The sequence below is a fragment of the Rhinatrema bivittatum genome, chromosome 1 (genome assembly GCF_901001135.1).
Source record: "Rhinatrema bivittatum chromosome 1, aRhiBiv1.1, whole genome shotgun sequence".
Lineage (NCBI taxonomy): Eukaryota > Metazoa > Chordata > Amphibia > Gymnophiona > Rhinatrematidae > Rhinatrema > Rhinatrema bivittatum.
Genome location: NC_042615.1, coordinates 693,921,658 through 693,948,408, shown reverse-complemented (window position 1 = coordinate 693,948,408; position 26,751 = coordinate 693,921,658). Strand labels below are relative to the sequence as shown.

Below are 26,751 nucleotides of genomic sequence, written 5' to 3'. Positions count from 1 at the left end.
ACATAGCTCCACTGTCCAGTAGTTTTCCCATACACAGGCTACTCATGAGACCACCCAATTTAACTAGTGCAGACTGATGGGGAGAGAATTCTTGAGTAGTTGGTCGTGTTAGAACTGCTAAGACGCAGATTTTGATTTGACCTTAACAGATTGCAGTGAACTGGAAATACCTGACCTAGAGGCCATATGTAATATAAACCATAAAACTGTTTATAAAAATCTATAAATGCAGTTTTATTTCTTTTCCACAGAGAAATTTCAGGTTACTAAGGGCAGCAGACATTTCTTGACTATTAAGTCCTTGTTTCGTGAAGCACTTCACATTCAGAATGTGGGATTCCTGTGCTGGTTTATAATTCATAGCAGTAGGTAGCACTAATAGTTGTTTACTTGTATTTGTGTACCTCAGCTAGTGGTTTGAACTTTCCACTTGCCATTTACTGAATGTGCTAAATCACTCTGGACCACACACAAAAATATTTAGGGACATCAAAAGTGATTGTGAGTTAGGCCTCTCATTTATTTTGTCATTCTCTGTTTGTATTGATAGATACAAGTCTTAAAATCTCAGATCCAACTTCACTAGCACCTAAAATTTATACTTATCAGACTTGATCATCCTAAGAATAGGGAGGAAGGAGAGAAGAAATCCATTCAGTGTTTTTCTGGTACATATCATCTTGGCACAAATTGCCATGTAGACATCAGTGTGCTGTTCGTGCAGGTAGGTGCCACTGACAAGGTAAGGTAAAAAAACTGGAAGAAATCCACCTTATCATGGCACCTACTTTTACATAAGGAAGTCCATATTCAGTAAGGCAGCAAGCAGACAAGTTATCCAGGTAAAGTTAACTGGATAATTTGTAACAGATATTTAGCAGGACAAGTCTCCTGCTGAATATACTCACCTAAAGTTATCTTGGTACATTTCCCTGGTTAAATTTTAAACCTAACTAGATATGTTTTATATGTCCCACATTTATTGTCATTCTTTTGCAGGGCTCAGTGGGGGAGGAGGGGCCATAAGGTGCAATGCTTGACATAATTTTGATAATTTTTAGAGAGGGTGTGGAAAATTGGGCCTATAGGCTTGGAAAGTTTTATTTTGTTTGTTTTTGCTTCTTAATCAGCTGTTTTGTTAGCATTCAGACAAGTTAATCCACACCAGTGGATTATGTACCTCTACCAGCAGATGGAGATGGAGCAAAGCTGACGTCACGGTATATATAACCTTGCACTGACATCAGCCCGCCAGTATTCTCTGTCTCCAGCAAATGGTGGATGGGGATTACTTGTTTAAAAAAAAAAAAAAGAAAGAAGGACATGAGAGAAAGATAATGTTAGGGATTCCTCTCATCCTCTCTCTGAGTCTGGTTTCCGAGCCTCGGCGGGCCGATCAGACGTTCGCCTCCACCTCCACGGGGGGATGGAGATTCATGGCAGTTTTGGCAGGTTGAGCGGCCTTTTGGGCTAGGCCCCGTTCTCAGGCTTCTGAGTTGCCATGTGGAAGGCTGCAGTGGCGTCTGAATGCTTTTTGCTGTGCAGGTCTGCCACAAAATAGTGCCTTACGTCAGTTTGCACCTGCCTATCTGAGCCGCGTGGTTGGGCGTATAAGTTTTGAGCATCCAAAGTACACGCTTATAATGTAAACATCCCATACTTGGGCGTCCCGTACTTGGGTGTCCTAAAAATGTAGATTCCCTAAATTTGGGCGTACTGTGTGGGTTTGCTTTGTGCATGCGCACAGTTGAACACACAATTGTCAGTCTCTTGTTGTAAGCGTGGTGCTAGTGGACATTTTTATCTATGGCTCTAGTAGTAGAGAAGCCTAAGCGCCTTGCGATTTACACAACTACTATATATCTATCTGTCTCTCTCCCTCTCTCCTACATTACAGCCTGGGGGGGTCCCTCTAATCTTGACAGCTCTTTTCAGAGGCTCAGGGAGAGTTGTTTCCCCTGGTTTTTGCTGAGCCCAGCCCTTCCCAGCAGGATGCGGGAATGGGTCTGGAAGGGGATCTATACATTTTTGTTGAGGCCCCCCTAATTGGATTTCAGCAGGGGAGGACAACTCAGTGGATGCCAGTTTGGTGCCCCCTGGTTTTGGTATGGATCCTTCCATCCTTCTTGGGTGGAATTGTTTCAAGGGCAGCAGTCCCTTTTACAGATACGTTCGGCGGAGCCAGCCAACCTAAAAATAAATTTTAGGATCACAGGCTGCGTAATCCCGCAGATCTTGTTGGAGTATACCTCAACCTGTTTCAGGTCACTCTGATAGGTACCCAGGTGGCACAGTTGACAAGAGCAATCCTTACAGAGTGTTCTATCATAGAGATAAGTTGCCAGCTCTTCGCAACCTGATGCTGAAGATGTTGGGAGTGCCGGGTGTTGATTCCATTTTTGAGCCAAAGAAGTTACTGCCCCATTATGGATGCCATTCAAGGCCTAATGGTCTTGAATGGGACACTCTGGAAACTGATTTTAGAGGGGGGTGAGCCTTGGTAGGGCTGTACCTCCTGGATCCGGCAGCAAGAGAGAGTGCAGTTGCATTTTCTAAAATGGGAATGCGCTGGTGTGTTCAGTCACTAAGCGGACGATCATTCCTGTGGAAAGGAGAGTGGCATTAAAGGATGAGAGAGCCTCTTGCTGCTCCCTGGTGGGTTGATCTTGTCTGTTTCAATCTCAGGAAGTTAAGTCTGGTTTGAATACCAAGGCAATGATGGAACCGACCGCCGCCTTTTTGACGGATACAGGCTGGACCTAGTTTGTAATTCTGCCAGAGGAATGGCTTTGGGCATAGCAGCCAGGTGGCAGCTGTGGTTGAGCTGTTTAGCCAATACAAATTCAAAGGGGGTCATTCGTCATTAGTGAGTGACTTAATTCCATATGGTAACCTTAAGTTCGGTGATAATAGCAATACAGTCAGGGGAGTTTCTGACATTACTGGATCTGTCAGAGGCGTATCTACATATGCCCATTCAGCTGGAGCATCATCTATTTTCTTCAGTTTGCTGTTTTGGGGTAGAGTTATCGGTTTTGAGTGCTACTTTTCAGTCTGGCCACTGCCTCCAGAACTTTGCTGAGGTCAGAATGGTGATAGCAGCAAGATTGAGAAAGGATGGCATTCTAGTTCTCCCGTACCTAGCTTGGTTAATTCAGGCCAAGATCCTGGAGGAGAGTCTTCAGGTCTCGTGTAAGGTGATCTTCTGGCCAAGAGCAGTTTCAGCCGTCTTAGACAATGCACTATCTCGGTGTTTGTTTTGATACAAAGCAAGGCAGAATATTCCTGCCAGAAGGCCACATTCAGAAACTGCTAGCACAGGTGTGGCTATTGACAAAGGTATTCCTCCTGACAGTGTGGTCTTACCTACAACTGTTAGTTTTGATGGTAGCCACCCTGGAGGAGGTTCCATGGGCAAGGACAAATATGCATCCTCTTCAGCCCATCCTGTTTGCATGAAGTCTCAGGACTACTTGATGCAGCTTCAATTACCGGTATAGATTAGCATACAGCTGCAGTAATGGTTGAAAGAGGATGACTAAGGAAGGGCATTCCCTACAGACTCTGGACTGGCTGGTGCACACAACTGATGTGAGCCTTCGGAGTTAAGGAGCTCACTATCAGGAGTTGATGGAACAGAGGATCTGCAGTGCAGAGGACTCTCTGGGGCATCTCTTGTCTGGAAGCACATGCAATTCGGCCTACATGGTTGCGATTCATTGACCTCTACTCTGTCCACTTGACCCTGCAAATGTCAGACTATATGACGACAGTGGTTTATGTCAGTTGCCAAGGAGGCATCAAAGGCCAGCAAGTGTCACAGGACATAGCCCAGCTCAGGGACTGGACGGAGGTAAATCTTCAGGAGGTCCCCCACCTTCCGCATTGCAGGATAGGGCAATGTAAGAGCTGATTTTCTCAGCAAGCAAAATCTGATCAAGAGACTGGGAGATGTCAGATGCGGCATGCCAGCTCATAGTGGGCCTCTGAACTTTACTGTTTTTAGACTTACTGGCGATTATTGCACAGTACAAAGGTTCCTCACTTTTCCGTCGCAGTAGAGATCAGACATCCTTGGTATTGATGATCTAGTGCAGGAGTAGGCAGAAGGCAAGCTTCCATATGCTTTTTCCCTGTGGCCCGTGTTAGGCAGAGTGATTCGAAAGATCAAAGGACACATGGGATTGGTGTTTCTGGTGACTCCAGGTTGGCCCAGGAGGCTGTGGTATTCATAATTGTGAAGGTTGCTGGTGAACTCTCCTTCCGGTTTATGATCCAAAGGGACCTGCTATGACAGGGACTTGTTCTTCACAAAGTTCCGGCTTGATTTTGTCTTACAGTATGGCCCTTGAAAAGGGCTTGGTTGCTGAAACATGGATTTTCCACTGCTGTGTTTTCCACCTTGCTTCAAATGTGGAAGTTTTCCACTTCTTTAGCTTACTTCAGAGTTTGGAGTGTGTTTGAGGCTTGTTATGAGTGTTTCTCATTCATTTAAGATGCTGCTCATTTTGCAATTCTTACATGGTGGGTTACTTAAGGACTTGGCCCATAACTATTTGAAGGCACAGGTGGCAGATCTTGCCCGATTCCAGGCTCAGGTGAATGGTAGACCCTTGTCAACCCATTCAAATGTGGTCCGGTTTTTGAAGGGAGTGAAGCATCATCGTTCTCCTTTACAGTTGCTGGTACTGTTATGGAACCCTAATCTGGTTCTAGAACTTTTGGGCAAGTTTCTCTTTTCAACCACTATGTAGTCTTCCTTGAGGTTACTGAGTTTGAGGACGATGTTCTTATGGCAATTTGTTCTGCACGTGGAGTTTTGTGCTGCAGAGGCTCTTCAGCCAGGGACTGTTCCTGTGGGTGTCTCCAGGGGCGGTCCAGCTTCGGTCTGTTTCATCTTTTTTGCCAAAAGTGGTCTTGGATTTTCACTTGGATCATTCGGTTTCCCTGCCAATACTGGACAGGGAGCGAGAGGGATATGAACGAACATCCTTTGTTGCGGACCTTGGATGTCAAGAGGCATCTGTTGAGGTACTTGGAGGTTTTTAAACCTCTCAAGAACACTGACCGCCTATTTGTTATCCACAGTGACAGTAAACAGGGTGAGTCGGTGAAATGGGCTACCATAGCCCACTTGATTAAGGAAGTTATCTCAGGCACATATGTGAATACTGAGCACCTGTTACCTAGATGGGTTAGGGCTCATGCCACTAGGGCTTGAGCAGTGTCATGCCCGGAGCTTCGATTGTTGTCTACTGTCAACTTTTCCTGAGCTGCGACGTGATTCTCCATTGTATACTTTTCCAGGTATTGTTGCCTGGATGTGTAGACCTGGGAGGATGCAGCCTTTGAGCATGTAGTATGGGTTAGACCGAGGGCAACCTCCCTCCCTATTAGGGATTTGCTTTGGTACATCCCACTGATGTGGATTAACCTGTATGAATGCTAAGAAATGAGAAATTACTACTTACCTGATAATTTCCTTTTCTTTAGTATAGACAGGTTAATCCACTTTCCCGCCCTTGGCTGCCGGTCTGTGGTTCTAGTGTCCTCCTGAGTGGCTGTGTTTCTGGGGATGACTGGTAAGTGTAATTTTCAGTCTTTAGATTAGTGATGTTACACTTTTTATCAGAGCTCAGTGTTCCCTGTTATCTGAGTGTTTGTCTGTTGCTAGTTATAATCAAATATTGTTAGTCTGTCCATAGTTGGCTTTTGCAGACAGTGCTGGCATGCTGATGTCTGTGCAGGGATATATATACCATGACATCAGCTTTGCTCCGTCTCCATCTGCTGGTAGAGGTGCATAACCCACTGGTGTGGATTAACCTGTCTTCACTAAAGAAAAGGAAATTATCAGGTAAATAGTTATTTCTCAATTTTGAACATAACTGGTTAAGATAAAACTTAACCTGATGCATGTACCCAGATAACGTGATGTCTTTAGGACTGCTCTCAAGCATGTCCAGATTTAGCCAGATAATTTATCCAGCCAACTCTGAATATTGGAGATAGCCAGCTAAGTTATCTGGCTGACTTAACTCCGTCCCAGAATGCCTCCAGCTTATCCAGATACGTTTTATCTTACCGGTAGTAATGACTTAGAGGGACTAGAAATTCAAAACTTGGGGTTTGTATATGTAACTTAAGTTACCTGGACAAACCCCTTTGAATATGGACCTAAAGTGATTTATAGTGCACTTGTATGTCCCAGAAAATATTGGATGATACATTACTTCCTTTTACTCCTAGATGTTTCCTCCCCTCTTCCTATTTTTGTTCACCACTAAACTTCCTCTCTTTCTTCTTTCCTTCCATAGCTTTTCTTACCTTCCTCAGGTTTGTTTGTATTCCTTTTACTCCATCTTCCTTGCCAAGTCCCAGCATTTGCTCCCCATCCTCCCTCTTTGCTTGTGCTCTGTCTCACTCCTCCCTTTCCTATTTCCCTTTCTTTCTTGTTATCTCTCTCTCACCCTCACCCCCACTTCCCTTTCACTATGCAGTTTGGTATGAGCTGATGCCTCAGGCAAGTCGACCATGGGATAAAAGCAGAAAATGTATTCCCTGAAGTGCTGCTTCTCCTTCCTTCAACCTATTTGTTGTGAGCACTCTACTAATAGCCATTTGGCTGCAGGAGGAGGTGGCAGCAGCAGAACTAAGGAGATAGGTCGTTTGTCTCTCAATAACTTGGGCCTACTCGCAATGACTTTCTGGTTTAAAGTTGTTAAAAATAAATAAATTAAAATAAAATAAAGATTTGCAATTTACGTTCAGCCCATAGAGCATTGTTTCAAATTTCATCAGTACATGAGGTCCATAAGGTGGCACATTGAAATAAGTTTTTTCAGTGGTTAGCCCGGAAATATAGAACTCTGTGCCTTTGGATATCTGATTGGAGTCTAATTATTTGGTGTTTATAAAGAAAGTAAAACCTTGGCTGTTCCCAAATAATTAGTCTGTTTTTGGGCCGATTACGGTATGAGGGCTGCCCTCCTGTTAAAATATTAAGTATTTGGGGTGGGTTAAGGGTTTTAGCATTATTGTTATTATTGGATATTTTTAGATTTAATTTTCTGTTGTATACCACTCTGGACAGATCTGTTCTCAGAGGACAAGCAGGACATCATCAGGTGGAGCCCTGACACGGAAAACTTATGTCAAGGTTTCTAGAACTTTGACTTGCCACATTGAGCATGCCCAGCATGCCCTATACACTCACGCAGCATCCCTTATCAGTCTCTCTTTTTCCATGGAGCTGCAGCATCATGGTTTGAGAGCTCACTTTTAGCCTTTTTGGCTTCTTTTGGAAAACTTTCCATTTTTTTTGCTTAATGCTATTTTTCTTCACCTGTGTTCGACATTTGGTCCCTCTCAGTCCTCCCCGTAGCATTCCTAGTAAGGGTTTTCAACGTTTATTTATAAGTTTCCTTTCACGTTCAATTCCCTGTGGCGGCGGTGCTTCGGTGCCCACCGGCCATCGATGCCTGTCACCATAGGTTTTGCTCTTGCTTCCCATGTATTTTATCCCGTCATGGCCAAGATGGAGTTTAAGCGATTCCCACAGTGCCCGAGGACCATGTCCATCACTGACCCTCATGATGAATTTGTCCTTTGCCTGGGGGCATCCCATGTTGTTCCTGGTTGCTGCAAATGCACACAGATGACCCTGAAAGGATGTCGCTTTCGTCTCAAAAAGATGGAGCACCTCTTCGGGTCGAAGATACTGCATCATCAGCATCTGCATTGGCACTGAAGGACCACGGAGCCGCTCCGATGGACATCAAGCCATCGACATTGGCAGGGACAGTCTGCTCCATCAGTGCTGTCGGCTGATAGGGGCATCGGAGATCGACCATTGTCGGGCTAAACCAAACTGAGGATGTTGGATTCCTCGTCATTGGCCTCAGCACCGAGGGAAGACCATTTTGAGCATCGATGGAAGCCAAAGAAGCATCTGCATTGGTCTCTGTCAGTGCACAGTGCCGAGCACGGGGATGCACCAGCTCATGCTGTAATGCCCCCGAAACGACCCCGTGGCAAGGAGTCCTACATGAGTGCTGGGGGTCCATGACAGTCTCTACCGGTCCAGATGCCAGTCATAGATCCTTCTGTCAGTTCCAAAAAGGATCTGGTCACCCCTCTTTCCTCCCAGTCTGTGTTAGCATTGGCAGTGTTTGAGAAGGAGCTCAAGTGGTGAGTACAGCTGGAGGTTGAGTAGGCAATGCGGGACATCTGTTCCCTGGCACCGACAGCACTGGAGCTGTCTTAGAGCTACTGTTGGAGAAGCTCCATATGCTCATCGTCACATTACTGACCCAGCTGGCATCTGTTCTCAAATTGGCACTGGTGTCTATCTGGGCATCGCAGCCTCCCCTTGCTGATATGTGGTCATGGCCAGTTCCTCAGAGGAGGAAGCACCGCCTAGGCCAGCTGAGACACTGAGGCCTGCAGCCCTCTGACCAGCCCCGCCAGTGCCTACACCTCTGGATGAAGGCAGAGTCCCCAGGTCCCCATCCCCTGCCAATGTCAGTGAGGATGAGGGCCCCTATGACCCCTGGGGGGATGACACCATGGAGTCCCCAAGCAATGGCTCTGAGGGTCTCCCCTCAGACACTTCTCCTCCAGAGGAGCGAAGGAGGCCTTCGTCTGAGGACCTAATCTTCGCAGGTTTTGTGTGGGCGATGGCAGAGGCCATCCCTTTTCAGTTGCTGAGAGAGGAGGATGCCAGGCACAAAATGTTTGAAATCCTCCAGTTCGTGGAGCCTCCTAAGGTCGTGGTGGTCCCAGTGCATGATGTCCTTAAGGGAGTTACTGCTGAGGATGTGGGAATAACCCCTCAGAGTGCTTCCCATGAATAACAAGGCTGATGGAGTTTACCTCATCCAGAAGGCTCCCGGATTCGATAAGCAACAGCTTCCCCACCAATTGTTCGTAGTCTAGTCCGCTGTCAAGAGAGCCAAGCAGTCTCTGACCCATTCCTCGATGCCTTCTGGGAAGGATCTCAGAATGATGGATGCTCTTGGGAGAGAGCTTTTTCAAGGAGCCATGCTCATTGCCCATATAGCTTCCTACCAACACTACATGAGTCAGTACTTGCAGGACATCTGGAAGCAGGTGCTGGAGGTGGCCAAGCATTTGCCTCAGCAGCAGCAGGACATCCTCATGTTGCTAGTGCATAAGGGCCTGGAGTGTGGAAAACATGAAGTCCAAGTGACCTACGATATTTTTGAAACGACATCCAAGGTTCTCTGCAGCAGGAATCGGCACCCGCAGAATGGCATGGTTATGGGCCTCTGATCTCCAACCAGAAATACAGGAAAGACTCGCTGACGTGCCATGTTCTGGGGAGAATCTCTTCAGAGATGTGAAGGATGCGATGGCCCAACTCTGGGACCACCATGAATCCCTCCAACAACTCTCTGCTAGCACTCCAGACCTGTCCTCCGCTGCTAGGAGGTTGGCGAGATCGGGACAGAAGAAGTGTTTCTTTCGCTCTCTCGCTCCCGCCAGCAGCACCAGGGCTCCTGCAGTTGTCCCAGGCAGAAGAGAGCTCCCAAGGCCTAGCTGGCGCCTCGGTCAACTCAGGGACGGGCTTTTGACTGGATCTAGGGAGCGTAATCCAGTTACCTGTACCCGGGGTGATGGATCCACTGGTTGGGGGCAGGCTGCGGTTCTTAGTGAGCCAATGGCTCAGTATAACCTCAGACTAGTGGGTTCTTTCCATCATCCATCAAGGGTACTGATTGAATCTATGGGGTGCCCCGCCAAATTGCCCTCCGAGCAGACAGAAGCCCATACAGTCCACCCAACCTTTTGTTTCTTTTGATAGAAATAGGTTGGGCATTACAATTGCCAGACAGACACTATCAAATTGGCCAGCAAATTGCATATCCTTCTGTTATGCCCCGACAGGACTGCATCTTGGGGGCCATGTCAAGGATCATTCTGTCCGAGCCATGGCAGTGTCTGCTCACTTGCAAGCAGTTCCCGTGGAGGAGATCTCCAAAGTTGTGACGTAGAGTTCTCTCCACACATTCACAACTTACTATTGCTTGGGATAGGGATGGCTGACTCGATAGTAGGTTTGACCAATCTGTCCTTCGGAATCTGTTTGAGATGTGGAACCCAACTCTCTCCCGCCTAGGGCCCGTTGTTTGTGCAGTCTCCCCCTCTGTTACCAACAGCACCATTTGTTGTTGTGCCCATTGGCTTCTGGTTTGGATGTCTGCTGGTCCCCTTTTTATTGGGGGCAGCCGGTAGCTAGGGATTCACCCATGTGTGAAGACTACCATCCTGCTTGTCCTCAGAGAAAGCAGAGTTGCTTACCTGTAACAGGTGTTCTTCCAGATCAGCAGGATGGTAGTCCTCCCGAAACCCACCCACCATACTGTGGAGCTGGGGTTCCCCTGTTTTTTTTTTTTATTTATGTCTCTTTGTTATAAGACTGAAAAAGAACCCCGCATGGATGCGTGGTATAAGGCATGCTGGGCATATTCAGTGTGGCAAGTCAAAGTTCTAGAAACTTTGACATAAGTTTTCTGTGTTGAGGCTCCATCTGATAATGTCACCCATGTGTGAGGGCTAACATCCTGTTGTCCTCAAAGAACACCTGTTACAGGTAAGCAACACTGCTTTATCTGAGTGTGCAGTATTGAAGAAACTGAAAATAAAATAAATAGGCAGATATATCCAGCAGTTAGCACCCATTTTTTTGCTTATATTTTAGCTCTGGTTTTCATGTTCAATAGGTGAATCCTATATGCAATAATAAGCCCAGATAAATTTGAAAAGTTGGCTTGCACACCTTAACACAACTGGAAGTTATTTCCCCCTAGAACTTCTTTTAATGCATGTCACTGCTTTATGTTGCAGAACACTCCGTGCCACACTATAGTGATTTTTAAATTCTTTTGTATTGCCTCTTCTTGTAAACTTCTTCTCTTCCTCTTCAGTCATTTTCAAAATACTAATACCTACAGATGAATCTGACAAATGGGATATCCATGAAGTGAAATGTCTCTCTGCTCACCAAGATAACATTCGCTGTTTGGTCAATGTCACTGGTAAGTGTGAGTGTAAATATAATGTGTACATAAATAGTCCTATAGAGAGAATTTGTTTCTTCCATTTCCAGGTAACACCATTGGATCAATAAGGCAGTATAAAATATATTTTAAATAAATAATAACCAGCACAAAACCTGTATTGCAGCAAGAGTCTAGCTTAAATACATTGATGATGGAAAAACATTCCTTTCAAGTAGTTCAAATTCAAGGTGGAATTTAGAGTGAAAAAGTAAAGAATGTCAGTAGACGCATGTTAATTTTGCTGTTTTCAGTGGCACTGTGGAATTAGCAGGGTCACCCTGGCTCATTGCTAGTAATCTCTGTGCATTTACAAACTTGAGCAGGCATGTGTACAGGATAATGTAAATGTTCCTCAATGATTTGTAGTGAGTGGCATCTGTCTCTCATTCTTTGGACTATATAGTGATCCAGTAATTTCTCACTGCCAGAGGATGGAACAAACCTTGACTAAACAGAATTATAGTTTTTGTTTGCAATTCCCACTGAGTAAGCTTAAATAAGAAGAAAAGATGCAAATTCTACCCGCAGCCTCTCTCATTATAGTGCATTACACCATTTAATAAAACCTTCTGACCAGCAGAGGGAGCCCAGGTGTTTTGTAATTTGAAAAGTTACACTACCTCATTCTGGGGCCGATGCAATACAGTGCGCTCAGCTGAGCGCACTGTATAACCCGCACTCTGACGCAGATTAAATAGGCGCTAATCCACCCCTAATGCAATAGGGGGACTAGCGCCTATTTAACCCGCGTTGGATGTGGAGTGAATGTAATAGCGCTCATCACATGCAAATGCATGTGAAATGAGCCTATTACTCATTCACTCTGCATGCAAAAAAATAAATGTGCGTCTCAGATGCACATTTAGCGCTCAGCTGGAGCAGGCGTTAATAGCTGAGCGCAGGTAAAAGAAGTACAGAAAAGCAGAAAAAAACTGCTTTTCTGTACTTCTTTTTTTTTTTTAAAGTAAAAAAAATGAAAAAGAAACTCGGCAGACCGCCAAGCTATGAAGACCAATGCCAGCGTCTGTCTTCATAACCGGCAGCTGCGGCGGGGTCGCGTTAGCAAGGAGGCGCTAAGGTTGCGCAAGCGACCCTAGCACCTCCTTGCTAGTGCGACCCCCTAATTTGGATATTGCATGGCGCCCCCCCTTGTGGGCGACATGCGCACGTTAGGAAAGCAGGCGCTGACTTTTTGGCGCCCGCTTTCTGCGATTTATATTACATCGGCCCCTCTATTTGGTGACTCTTGGCACATTTCATTTCTTTTTACATTGATTATTGTGTCACAGAACAATTGTATTCTACTACACATTTTAAAGCCTCTTATCAATTTCATCAAGCTCTTACTCTTGACCTTTCTGTTGCTGAATTTTCTTTTATAATTGAATTTTCAAAATTTTACTGAGAAGAATAACGTGACGATATAACAACAATGGGATACCACAAATAGGAGAAGCATGTGCACAGAGAGAGCATTTAGCTGTTAATTTTTAACTTAGCCAGAAAAGCAAGGAAGAGCATACTTGTTCCAAAGCATTTATCTAGTAAATACCTATTATCCCAGCTTTTGGCCTGTCTGAAAATTGCCTTTCTCTGTCCAGCTAAAAATAAGTAGAAGCTTCCAAAAAGCATGTACTTTTTGGCTGGGGTTGTGGTTAGGTCAGGGGAGAAAAATGGCATGTGTACATAAGATTTTGAAAAGTATGCACACTTTTAGCACCTCCTCTGCTGCCCACACTGATAGGTACAGAATGCACAGATGCTTTTAGTGCACATACATTATTGCCAGCTAATTTTCAAAGGGAAATTACCAGGATAGTTTATTTTTGGAAAATTAGCTGAAAACTACACGAGTACCCACATACTTTACAAGTATTTGGACCATTTGAAAATTGTTGCTGTGATTAATCACATTAATTCCACAGCATATACTTGGTGTGGCTGCACTTCAAGGGATGGCATCTCCTGGGCTTTTCAGTGGCTGGTAACATGATGCTAGGCTTTAATAGATGTGATATTTGTGAAATGGATTTCCTAATGTTCAGCAATACCAACAAGTAGTTTTACATCACACACAGTGTACCCAAGAAGTGATTTCTTAGCAGTAAATCTGAATAGTGAGACAGGCTCACCAAATATGATAAGAACAAAAGTACATGCCATTCTGGGTCAGACCAAGGGTCCATCAAGCCCAGCATCCTGTTTCCAACAGTGGCCAATCCAGGCCATAAGAACCTGGCAAGTACCCAAAAACTCAGTCTATTCCATGCTACTGTTGCTAGTAATAGCAGTAGCTATTTTCTAAGTCAACTTAATTAATTTTTCCATCCCTGTTAAATGTAACTTTGATTCTTCTGTTTATTACTTGTTTAAAAAAGTTTATTTTCTGTTACAGTCCCCCTGTTCGATGTAAACCGATCTGATATGGTATTTACCATGAAGGTCGGTATAGAAAAATACTAAATAAATAAATAAAAGCAGGTATTGGACTTCTCTTCCAAGAACTTATCCAATCCTTTTTTAAACACAGCTATACTAACTGCACTAACCACATCCTCTGGCAAACACTAACTGCACTAACCACATCTTCTGGCAATGTGCCCTTTAACCCTCTCAATTACACCAACATTTATCTGAAGATTTCAGACCTATTTTCTTTATTGGGTGAATAGTACCATTGGTACAAAACCTTTTATCCATTTTCTTTAATAGAGGCACATACAGAATTACCCTCACACAGCATTATAGATGTTTGACCATTCTTTATTCATAATTGTAAAACGTACAGTACATCTTTCTTCTAGTCTTGTTTATACTTAGAGTAGGTCTGGCAAGTAGAATTTGGTATATTTTGGAAATTAATCTCTTATTATTACATGGGACCACCAACAACTTTTCAAATGAGGATAGGGCTTTTCCTAATCTGTTTTATAAGGTTCCTTGATTTTATATGCCTTGAATCTGAAGGAATTTATATACATTATATTTTACTTGTTGCACTTGTCTTCCATCCGTTGCTTAGTAAGGAAATATTTCAGGAAGAAGAAATTAATCTGCTATTGTAATATTGGAATTTAGCTTTGGAAATGTGACTAAGGAATTCTGAATTGTATCATAAGAGGGGCATATGGAGGGAATAGATATTTTTACCCTCTGTTATTGCTTAATTCATTTATTAGCTTAATATAAAGCATTTCAAATTGAAAAGTATTCTGTTGTAGTAGTATTTGGCTGTTACGCAATCACATCAGTGTCCTCTTCTACTGTGTTGGCTTCTAGGTCTTTGATTTTTTTAAACAGACTATGAGCAATTGGAGACGGATCAGATTTCAATCTGACGTCAGCCCCTAGTACATATACCCCTGCAGGAAGTGCAGCTCTTCAGTATTCTCAATTCAGACCATCTCAATTGTTCTTCTCCTTTAATCCTAATAACCCGAATCAGCCTGTCTCAAAGAGAACTATTGCTAGTTGGTTATCCCAATGCATCCAATTCTGCTACAATAAACGTTCCCTTACTTTGAATGCAAAACCTAAAGTGCACCTGATACGCGCAACAGCTACATCTGTTGCCCAATTAAGGAAAGTTCCGCTACTGGACATCTGCAAAGCAGCTACTTGATCTTCTCTTCATACCTTCACATCCCACTATTGTATCGAGCAACAAACATCTTCCGATGCAGCTCTGGGTTCGGCAGTCCTGTCAACCCTTAATCATTAATAAGTGTCTACCTTTTTGAAGGGTGGTGTCCTCAACTCATAAGCCATACTACATAGACACAACCCGGGAGTTTGGGACTCCCAGACAGCCATGCTATCTACAGGAAAAGGCAAGTTTGCTTACCGTAAACGGTGTTTCCGTAGATAGGATGAATTAGCCATGCGATCCCTTCCCACCTCCCTAGACAGTCTATATATACTTACCATTTTTTAAGGTACATCTCGCTTGGCTACAAGAGACTGAGGAAACAAGGTAATCGCGCGGGAAGATCACCGTGCAGCCACACAGAGTTAAAAACTCTGTAACTAACTGAGAAAATTCCGCCTACTGACCGGTGGCAACACGCTCCCAGACAGCATGTCTAATTCATCCTGCTATCTACGGAAACACCATTTACGGTAAGCAAACTTGCTTTTACATCCCATTGATATTGAGATAAAGATCTTGGGTGCGGTGTCCTGTGGAGTTTATTTGAGGTTTAGAATCCAGCTCCATCCTCCCCAGGGCCTGTTATTATTTTGAAGCTACCTTAAAAAAGGATAAAATGAGAAAATAGCCTGTGGCCACCAAAAACTCTTTGCCTGTTGGTACAGTTTTCTAAATTTTTCCCCCCTTTTTTTGTTGAAGGCAGCCTGTAGCTAGGGATTCCTCACCTGCGAGGACTGTATAACCTACTTGTGCTCAGATAAAATTAAAACTGCTTACCTGTAACAGGTACTCTCCGAGGACAACAGGATATAAATCCTCACAGAACCCTTCTACTTCCCTTTGGAATTCCTGTATATTATTAGCTAAATTAAGAACTGAAGGGGCCCTGCTCAATGTATGTGACATGGAACAGCATGCACATGCTCATTAGTATGTTAAAAGCTTCTGGAAGCTTTGGGGTAAGCTTCATCCGCTGTACTTCAATTCACCTGTGAAGACTCACATCCTGTTATCCTCAGAGAATTCCAGTTGCAGGTAAGCACCTTTCACTTTATTGCAGATTGCTTTATTTCTCTATGTTTGCATTTGTCCAGAGTTGACCTTTGTCAGTGGCTCTCATGTGGGTGAGTTGATAGTCTGGGATTCTTTGGACTGGACCATGCTGGCTTATGAGCGCAGTTTCTGGGATACTACTTCACATCATGAGGCACTGCAAGAAATAAAACTACAGAAACAAAAGGAAATTTCAGTTCAGCATTTTACAACAGATGGAGAGGTAAGATTTACTAAGCAATTATTAGCATATATTGGTTTTACAAACCAAGTAGTCTAGGTTTGCATTTTCTTTTAATTATAACAACTGAAAATAATATGCAAGAAGTAGAATTTTGTGGTATGTTGTAGATGTACATTTAAATTTACACCTATACTGTATTAATGATGAATATGAGCATAAAACTTGCCATACTAGGTCAGACCAAGGGACCATCAATAGTGTAGTGTTTCCTACAGTGGCCAATCCAAGTCACAAGTACCTGACAGGATTCCAAGGGGTAGATAGATTCCAAGAATAAGTAGAGGATATCCGCAGCTCCACCTTAATAATGGTTTATGGACTTTCCTTCCAAGAACTTGTCCAAACTATTTTTAAATGCAGCTACATTAACAGCTTTCACCACATCCTCTGGCAACAAATTCCAGAGCTTAATTATGCATTGAATAAAAAAAATATATTTTGTCTTATTAATTTTAAATGTATCACCTAGTAATTCATTGTGTGCCCCCTAGTCTTTGTACCTTTTGAAAGAGTAAACAACTGATTAACGTTTAATCGTTCCATTCTACTCATTATTTTATAAATCTCTATAGAACTGCACACAATACTCAAGTTGAGGTCACACCATGGAACAATACAGAGGCATTATGATATTCTCTGCTTTATTCTCCTTTCCTTTCCTAATAATCCCTAGCATTCTCTTTGCTTTCTTGGCTGTTGCTGCACAGTCACAGAAGATTTCAATGTATTATCAGTGATGTCGCCTAGATCCTTTTCCTGAATGGTAACTCCTAATGTGGAACCTTGCATTCTGTATCTAGAATTTGGGTTACTCTTTCCTAAGTGTACATCACTTTGTATTTGTCCACATTAAATTTCATTTGCATGCCCAGTCTCGCAAGATAAATGATTTTCAACTTCCTTATCATGGTTTAATAAATAGGCCCCTAAGACTTATTTTTTGGCCCATCAAATTTCTTCTTGCTTCTTGGGCTTCCAACTCAACTGAAATTGGTCTCTGTAGGACTATGCTACCAGTACTCACTTAGATTTAAAATTCTTTCAGCCAAGGTCTTCTCCTGAACCCTGGAAAGAGGAGATCCCAGGAACCATGCCAGCTTATAATTTATTTCAGTCCCTGGAGGGGGAGATGCTGAGTCTGTACTGCCTTCTCTCTCCTACCAGACCATGAGGATAGGATCCCTGAACCTTTGCACATTGGAATCCTAGCAATATTATACTGACCACATTGGCCATTTTTACAGTGGCTGGTATAACAACTGAGGCACAGCTAATTCTTTTAACATAATTTTTACAGCATTTGTGTAAAAAAAAAAAAAATTTGGAAAAACAATGTTTGAGGGGAAAACTATGGGACGGATTTTCAAAGGGTTACGCATATATATTACGCGCGTAACCCCGAAAACCTGCTCCTGCACGCGCCGAGCAAGCCCCGGGATGCGCATATGTCCCGGGGCTTTGAAAAAGGGGCAGGGTCGGAGCCTCCAGGCACAGCAGCCATTTGCCGCTGTACCTGGGATCGCGGGCCGGCCGGCGCGTGCAATCTACACCTGCCCAGAGGCAGACGCAACTTATAGGATAAGGGGAGGGGGGTTTAGGTAGGGCTGGGGGGCTGATTAAGTAGGGGAAGAGAGGGGAAGGTGGGGGGGCAGGAGGGAACGGAGGAAGGCTGCACGGCTCGGCCGCACAAGTTGCACAATTGTGCACCCCTTTGCGCGCGCCGACCCTGGATTTTATAACATGCGTATGTGTTAAAATCGGGCATAGATTTGTGCGCGCCGTGTTGCGTGCACAAATCTACACCCACACGTAGCTTTTAAAATCTGCCCATATATGTTCTGCAGTTTTTTTTTTTTAAAGATAATTCAACCATATGGAGAGCAACAGGAAGTGCCCTAAGCATCAACACGAAGCCACAAAATTTGCTATTAATCAGTAGACAGTTGGAAACCTGTGAAAAGTAATGAAATTGATGTTTTATAAAAAATTTGCTGGTACTATTTTTCTGATTAGATCTATAGACCCTATGCTCACACTCCTAGAGTATGGGGAGGAGATTTCCTGGCCCTGCATTCATGGTATCTCTCCTCATTGGCACAAACTCGGGAATCCCCAAGTTCCACTACTCCATGTATCCTAGGTTCCTCTGCTACCCCATCTACTCTTTCTTTATCCTTCTGATTCATCTACTGATCCCTCCCTTTTCCTTCCAAAAGCTCCTTTGCTGTCCCCTTCATTTTGTGTGACCTGCTTTGGCCTACTCCTTAGTCTGTGGTTTGATTTGTCCTTGCAGCACTGTTTAAAGAAGCTGATCCCTCTGTACCACATAATTGTTTCCTAAGTTTGGGTGAGCTGTGTGGTAGACAGGAGCCAGCAGTATTTTAAGTGTTTTCTGCTGGCCTGCACAAGGAAATTGGTCTACACGCGTGGGTGAGGGGATGGGATTGCGTCACAAGGGAAGGGGAATATGCATGCTGCCCAGTGTTGTTCGGTTGCATTATCTTCTTGCCTGGGCTATGAAAGAAGAAAATCCCCCTAACCCTGGCTGGCTTTTTCCTTCTTGGCGAGGTATATATCTGATGTCACTGGATGCAGATTGTGATAGCCATTTATTTTTTGAATGGACACTGTAAAAGCTGCCTCAGACACCTTTTTTTTTTTGTTTGTAAGTGCTGTAGTTTTGCTGAATAACACTATTTTTGAGCAAAACTGCAATATTTACTTTATCAAAAGAGATTTCAACCAAATCTACAGGGCAACCATAAGTGCCCAAAGATCACTTTAGCACAAAACAGGTGAGTTCCTCATTAGTATACTGATATTCTTGTTGTGAATGAGCAAAGAAAGAACTTTAAGAAAATAGTAAATGTGTAAAAATGATAGCTACATAGTATGATACTCATCACGTTTCTGAACTTAAAACACACATAGTAAAAAAATAAATTACCAGATGGGGATACATTTTCAAACAATTAAACAAATCTTCTGAAAAAAATTCCTGCAAATATCACATTGATAGATTATACTATCATATTTCAGAGACATCTTCACTTATATTCAAACAAAAAGCTATGGCCTCAGTGGTATAATCATAGGTCCTTTAGTATATAGAAATGTACTTTTTTTTTCCAAACTTGCAATAAAATCGTCCCATGTGCAAAAAATGTCTTCATTTTGGTTATGTAAAAGGCACAAATATCTCAACTGAACATTATGGGGCAGATTTTAAAACCTGCGCACGGGCACAGATTTGTTCGCGCAACCCGGTGCGAAGAAATCTACGCCCGATTTTATAACATGTGCGCGCGTGTTATAAAATCCAGGGTTGGCGCGTGCAAGGGGGTGCACAATTGTGCAACCTGCGTGCGCTGAGCCGCACAGCCTGCCTCCATTCCCTCTGAGGCCGCTCCGAAATCGGAGCAGCCTCGGAGGGAACTTTTCTTCCGCCCCCCCCCCCCCCACACCTTCCCTTCCCCTACCTAACCTGCCCCCCAGCCCTACCTAGAACCCTCCTTACCTTTGTTGAAGAAGTTACGCACGCCGGCCAACGGCCGGCCCGCGATCCCGGGCACAGCAGCAAATGGCCGCTGTGCCTGGAGGCTCAGGCCCTGCCCCGCCCCTTTTTGCAAGCCCCGGGACATACGCACGTCCCGGGGCTTGCGCGCGCCGCCGAGCCTATGCAAGATAGGCTCGTCACGCTCAGGGGGAGGCAGGGATAGGTTTTCGGGGGTTGCGCGCGTATCTTACACGAGCAACCCTTTGAAAATCTACCCCTATAGGTATAACTTCTCTCCACTGTCCCAATTAACACTGTTCTACTGAATACTGTTACTCTTTATCAACAGTAAAGACAGTGTGCATTGCTGTTAAGTATCTCTTATGTTCATAATTCCTTTTATATTGGTCAATATTTTTCCTTAGATTACTAGTTGACCCCTTTTGAGAATTGCCTGACACAGGCCAGGTGTTTCAAAAATTCCTTCTGTATCAGGGTCTGCAAACTATGCTATCAAATTTACCTCTAGAATTGTTCTTAAAATCAAGGAAAACAAATCCATAAGCTATCTTTATATTAGCACATTCCCATCACATACATATCCCCAATTTTAACATACATACTTATGAATTTCTTAACAAAAATATTGCCTTCAAATATTTAAGCAACTCAGCATCTCACAATTGCTTCCCTGCTAGAGGAGATATCTTAATTTTATTAATTTTCTTTCAGCCAATCAACACATCTAACTTCTATATCACTTACATAGATCACATGTCAATCTACTACCAGCAATCAAATTATGTACTCTCCTTTTAAAAATCCTCATATCAAATTATACGATTCATACCAACTGGCCCAGCCACTTGTATGTTTAATGTATATATCCGGTATTGTTCTTGGCAGTTTAACCATAAAATCCCCTCCTTGCCAATGAACTTTATTTTACTTTAACACAATCCCAACATAGGTCATCAAAAAGAATGATTCATTACACAGTTTTGCACCATTGGCACTTCCATTTTTAGAGTATTACTACAATGTCATCTTTCCACTAACTGTGTTCTAGTCTGCCTTTTCAACCTTTCAACATAAACTTTGAGGCACGAGTATACTATCACATATACCACATTCTTAGACTAGCAATTTGTTTGACTAAAGTATGATTATATGACTGGATGCGGAGTCCAGCTAAGTAGTTCCAACAGGTGTAGTTTGACAGACAGTACATGTGCACACATGCTGTTTGTCTGTTTCCATCCGTGACTCTATGCATCATGTTATTAAAAAGCAGGAGGACAGATCTTACTACATAATCTCTAATGTTCTGTCCGGTGGATCGTGAAAAACCAAATGCAACTGTAAGGTATTCCAGTATGTATAGATGACTGATGCAATCTGAGCAGCTTGGATAGTATGCTTTAAAACACAGATATTTCTTTCACTTCCTGCACTAGTGGCTGGAGCAAAAGATCATGGTTTGCATATAAATCACAGTAGCATCAAGAGTTTTGAATAGAGATTATCCTAAGGTAGCACTGAAAAAGCATTCTATAGAGGTTTATATGTGAACTGTGATAGTTTGCTCCATATAGATAATATGGCCCAAAAGATTTTCTAATCAGTTATGTTAACATCCAGGATAGCTGCCCATTAACTATATAGATATATAGAGATATATAGATAGAAAGAAATAAAATTCTTTACAAAAGCTGCAGGACATGAACCAGCAGCTTTTTAAATGGATCATTTACTCCAGTATTACAAGAGGCAGAGGAGTGTGAAAAGCATCTAATTAGATCAGATTATGATGCTTACGATACTTCCTCCAGGACTACTGCAGTAGGCAGTAGAGCCAAAAAGCTAGCATGGTTGGGAACATCAGGTCTTTGGGAGGACTTTCATGAAAAACTGTCTAATGCTCCTATGCCCAACAGAGAATCTCTTCAGAGGCAAGGTAGATTTTATAAGGATCACTGCACCATGCTCCTTACCCTGTCAGCAACTAGAACAGAGCATCTATCTACAGGTAGAAAAAGTCAATTTGATTACGAGAGACAGTAGTACTATTCACGAGGAAGATACTAACCCTACCCTTTTCAGTGACTGCCTGCGACAGCAGCAGCAGCAACAACAGGAAAGCAGGCCTCATGCTAGGAAGTGTGCACAACCCAAGCTTCTCCAGCAAACAACCAAAATTTAATCCCAGTATGCTGTTAACATAGCTTTCAGATTATTTATTTATGTATTTATTTTTATGTTTTTATATACCGAAGTATTGGTGTTGGCCTTCACTCCGGTTTACATTTATAGCAACGATATACAGTAAACTCAGAGGATGTACAGTAAACTCGGATCAACTGTAACAGGGATTAATAGAGGAACTTTGGGATGATAACAAGATATAGTATAATATATTAATAATATAGCAGGTAATAGAGTGTTAGAAGTATCTTTAGAATCATAGATTGTAGGATATTCGGGTGATGTTGATGGTGCTTAAACAGATTTTAATGTTGATCAATGGGGGTGGGGAGGGAGCTAAAGAATGAGGCAGGGGTTATGGTGGTAGGTGGGGGGGGGGGTGTGGAAGGGTGGTGTGAGACTGCAGGGTGCTGTCCTTTTTGTTGGTTTAGCCTATCCCATCCTTGTAGGCTTGTTTAAAGAGCCAGGTTTTGAGCAGTTTTTTGAACATTTTGGTATTGTTTTGAAGTCTTATAGAAGGTAGGGTGTTCCAGAGATGTGGTCCGGCTATTGAGAATGCTCTTTTTCTGGTAGTGGCCAGTTTGGCTGTAGCGACTGAAGGGATCTCTAGTCAAGCTTTGTTGGTTACTCTGGTGTTGCGTTGAGTGTGATGAAGTTGAATTAGGGTGTTGAGGCAGTCGTAATTATTAGATTAGATTTGAACAGCCTTCCAGTGGGAATAAAGCATCAATATTTCTGCCCATTATAGTCCTTTATAATAGACCATTGGGTATTTAAAGTCATACATTAGGGATATTGTTCAAATTTCAAAACTTTGCCTCCAAACAATCTCTTCAAAAATCACTCCATAAATGCAGAACTACTACATCAGCAAGAGCTGTCTGCCCTCCGTGCAGCAAATGTGGTGGAATCAGTACCAGTACTACAAAGAAAGATAATTCCACTCCAAGTATTTCCTCATCCCAAAGAAAACAGGTAGTCTTGATCCCATTTTGGACCGCAGGAATCTCAACAGAGATCTTCAAAGAAAGAAAAATTCAGGATGAACGCTCTAGGAACCATCCTCCCTCATTTGGAAATTGATGACTGGCTGACCACTCTGGACCTCAAAGATAAGTATATGCACATCTCAATTCACAAAGCTCACAATACATTTCTTCTTTTTCACAATAGCCAACAAGCATTATCAGTATTATGTTCTTCTTTTCGGCCTCTCTGACATCCAGGGTGTTCAAGCAATGTCTTGCTGTAATCACTGATTATTTAAGGAAGAAAAATGTCCTTTGTTTTTTTCCTATTTGGACTTTTGGCTCATATTCAGCAATTCCTTTCAGGAAGCACATGCCTCCACTCTCTGTGCAATGAACATCCTTCAATCCATGCAATTTATTATCAATTCCCCAAAATCCAATATGCAACCCATACATTTAATAAACTTCATAGGAGCTTGAGCTTGTCTGGATACCACACAGGGAAATGGATCTTTCTCTCAGTACGGATTAAACTATCTAACAAAAATAATCCTAAATCTTTCCAAGCCAAGGAAAATTATGACCTGATTCTTCATGAAAATGGTAGGCTATATGGCAGGAGTAGTACATGTTACACCATGTGCATATGGTGTAACATGAACTTCAAGTGCCATATGAGGCAAGCTCAGTGGCACTTGAAGTTTCTGTTGCAGTCCCGGGCCGTGCCCTGGTCCCTCCACCTACCTCTGGGACGGTCCGGGCCGCTGCGGCGTCCTTGCGGCCTGTACAGACCTCTCTGGCTTCTGCTGGCGGCGCTCCGTGGCTGGCCCCACCCCCTAGATGCGCACGCACTCCACATTTAAAGGGGCCAGCGCGGGAAGGAACAGCACAGCCTGGGGTGACGTCAGATGCTCTCAGGGTATTTAAACCCTGCATCTAGGTCTACTCCTTGCCTTGCAACGAGGTTTTCTCTGTTCCAGAGCTTGCTAGTTGCTGTTCCTGGTTCCTGACTTTGGCTTCTGACTTCAGCTTGTCCTCTGGCTTCTGACTTCGGCTCGTCCTCTGGCTTCTGACTTCGGCTCGTCCTCTGGCTTCTGACTTCGGCTCGTCCTCTGGCTTCTGACTTTGGCTCGTCCTCTGGCTTCTGACTTCGGCTCTTCCGCTGGCTTCTGTCTTCAGCTTCAGTTCCTGGTCCTTGACTTCTGCTTGCTCTTGGTGTCCTGCTTCTGCTACATCCAGGAGGCCTCGCCTAAGTCCAAGTGGCTCGGGTCCTCACGGGCTCCTCCCGGGGGGACCGCGGGCTTCCAGTGGTGAAGTTCCGGTTGGCCTCCTGGTTTCAGCTTTTCCTCTCTTCAGTACGCTGGAACTCCTCTTCAGATACCGGCCCACAGGAGACCGCACATAAGTCCAAGCAGCCTGGGTCCTCACGGGCTCCTCCCGGGGGGACCTCGGGATTCCAGTGGTGAAGATCCCTCCGGTCTCCTGCCCTGGTCCGCCTCCCGGCTTCGCCATCCACTGTGGGTCTTCCCACGGTGCATCATCATCTGTCCCAGCCGGCTCAAGGGTCCACGAATCCAACAGTTTGCAAGGCCATGGACCCGGCGGACCTGGCCGGCCTTCAGGCCATCCCCGGAATCGCCCAATGACTGCAGCAGCAGCAACACTGCCTAGATGTTCTGACGGCGACTGTAAAGAGGTTGGCTAACTGTTTGGACGCCACGTCTTCGGCAGCACCTCCAGCACTGGCCTCTATGCCCAGCCCTGCTCCTATGACCTCTACCCAACTGCCAGTGCCGCCCAGATTCTCTGGGGAAGCGAAGCAGTGTCTCGGATTCCTCATCCAGTGCTACATACGCTTTACCCTGCTGCCTGCTCAGTTTCCGACTGACCTAGTAAAGACCAGCTATATCATGTCCTTGCTAGATGGGAAACCCCTGGCCTGGGCCTCCCCGTTATGGGAATGCAAGGATCCCATTCTTGGAAACCTGGAACAGTTTGTTTCTGCTTTTCGACATATTTTTGACGAGCCTGCCCGCAGACCCACAGCGGTTGCCAAGTTACTCCAGTTACGCCAAGTTACCTGTTCCCTTGCCGAGTACGTGGTTGAATTCCGCACGCTGGCAGCCGAACTAGTCTGGAAGGATGACAGTCTACATGGTACATTCCTGGAAGGAATGTCTTCATGTCTCAAGGACAAGTTAGCAGCAAGGGACCTCCCGGATGACCTGGATAGCTTGATCGACCTGGCAGGAAGGGTCAACCGCCAAAACCAACATCGGTTCCATGAAGGGAAGTCTGGTCGTAGACCTGGTAACTCGGAGTCTACATTTCCCCGACCTGTGCCTTCCTCCTCTGCTTCTACCTGCACCCAAGGGATAGAACCCATGCAATTAGGACGAGGTCCGATCTCGCAAGAGGAGAGAAGTCGTCACCGCACCCAGGGCCTGTGCCTATACCGCGGCAACAAGGGGCACTTCCTTGCTCAATGTGGTGAGCGGCCAGGAAACGCCCAAACCTAGGGATCATCGGGGAGTTGACCCTAGGTAATACAAGTTCTGCCTCCCTATGCACCGTGTCGGTTACCATTGTCTACCCCGGAGGTACTTTTGATACACTGGCTTTGGTCGACTCAGGAGCAGGAGGATCTCGCCTGACAGTTGCAGCTGGAGGTCCAACCCCGACTTCCTCTACTCCAAGTATCTTCAATCCAAGGTATTCCTCTGCCGGGAAGTATTTCCACCTGCACCAAGCCCTTGACCCTACCTACCGGTCTCCTACACGCCGAAGAGATCTCGTTCCTCATACTGGAAAGGTCCATTCACCCTATGATCTTGGGCCTGCCCTGGCTTCAGAAGCACTCCCCAGTGATCCACTGGGATACGCTCCAGATCGCATCTTGGAGTCAGTCTTGTTTTGGCTCTTGCCTGGCGACTATTCCTCGGCCCACGTGCCACTTCTGACCACATCGGTGGCAGTTCCGCTGCAATATCTGGAATACCAGGATGTCTTCTCGAAGGAGAAGGCTGAGCTTCTCCCTGAACATGGGCCCTTTGACTGTGCCATAGACTTGATTCCCGGCACTACACCGCCCAAGGGGCGGGTATACCCCTTGTCGCTTCCAGAAACCCGGGCCATGTCATCCTACATCCAGGAGAATTTAGACAGGGGCTTCATTCGGCCCTCTACTTCCTCTGCCGGAGCCAGATTCTTCTTTGTTGCGAAGGACGGGTCAGTCCGACCCTATATAGACTACCGTGGTCTCAATGCCATTACACGACGCAACAGATATCCCTTGCCATTGATTCCCGAGCTGCTAGATCGGCTACAAGGAGCCAAGGTCTTTACCAAGCTGGACCTCTGGGGGGGCATACAACCTGGTAAGGATACGACCAGTTGACGAGAGGAAGACCGCGTTCAACACGAGAGACGGGCATTATGAATACTTGGTCATGCCCCTCGGCCTCTGCAATGCCCCTGCGGTGTTTCAGAACCTCATGAATGACATATTGTATTAGACAAAGGAAGTATATTTCCTGCTTATACTGTTTTATGTAAACCGGTTTGATTTACATTTTATGTAAGAATATCGGTACATAAAAATCTGAAATAAATAAATAAATAAATGTTAAGAGATATGTTGCACACCTCTGTCATAGTATATCTTGATGATGTACTGATATATTCTAAGGACCTGGCTACGCACCTCATACACGTTCGACGAGTGCTACAGAAGCTTCGAGACAATCGTCTCTTTGCCAAGATGGAGAAGTGCCAGTTTGAGCAAGAGTCTTTGCCCTTATATTATCTCCTCCACGGGCTTCCACATGGACCTAGAGAAAGTAGCGGCCATCAAGGATTGGCCTCAACCAATGGAGGTTAAGGCGCTCCAACGCTTCCTTGGGTTCACCAACTTTTACCACCAGTTTATACCCCATTACTTCCAGGTGGTAGCTCCGCTTACTGCCCTTACCAAGAAGGGACCTGATGCAAAAAACTGGTCCCTGGCGGCGCTAAGGGCTTTCCAGGAATTGAAGAGAGCCTTTCTTCTG

General features: G+C 44.4%; 1 protein-coding gene across 1 annotated transcript in view; it reads left to right on the top strand.

The window, feature by feature from the left end:
• The window catches only part of WDR41 (WD repeat domain 41), a 176,215-nt gene that overhangs the window by 101,426 nt on the left and 48,038 nt on the right, over window positions 1–26,751 (top strand). The window contains exons 8-9 of the mRNA XM_029575399.1: window positions 10,950–11,060; window positions 15,828–16,009. Coding sequence (XP_029431259.1) covers window positions 10,950–11,060; window positions 15,828–16,009 — 293 coding nt within the window. The remainder of the gene's footprint in view (window positions 1–10,949; window positions 11,061–15,827; window positions 16,010–26,751) is intronic.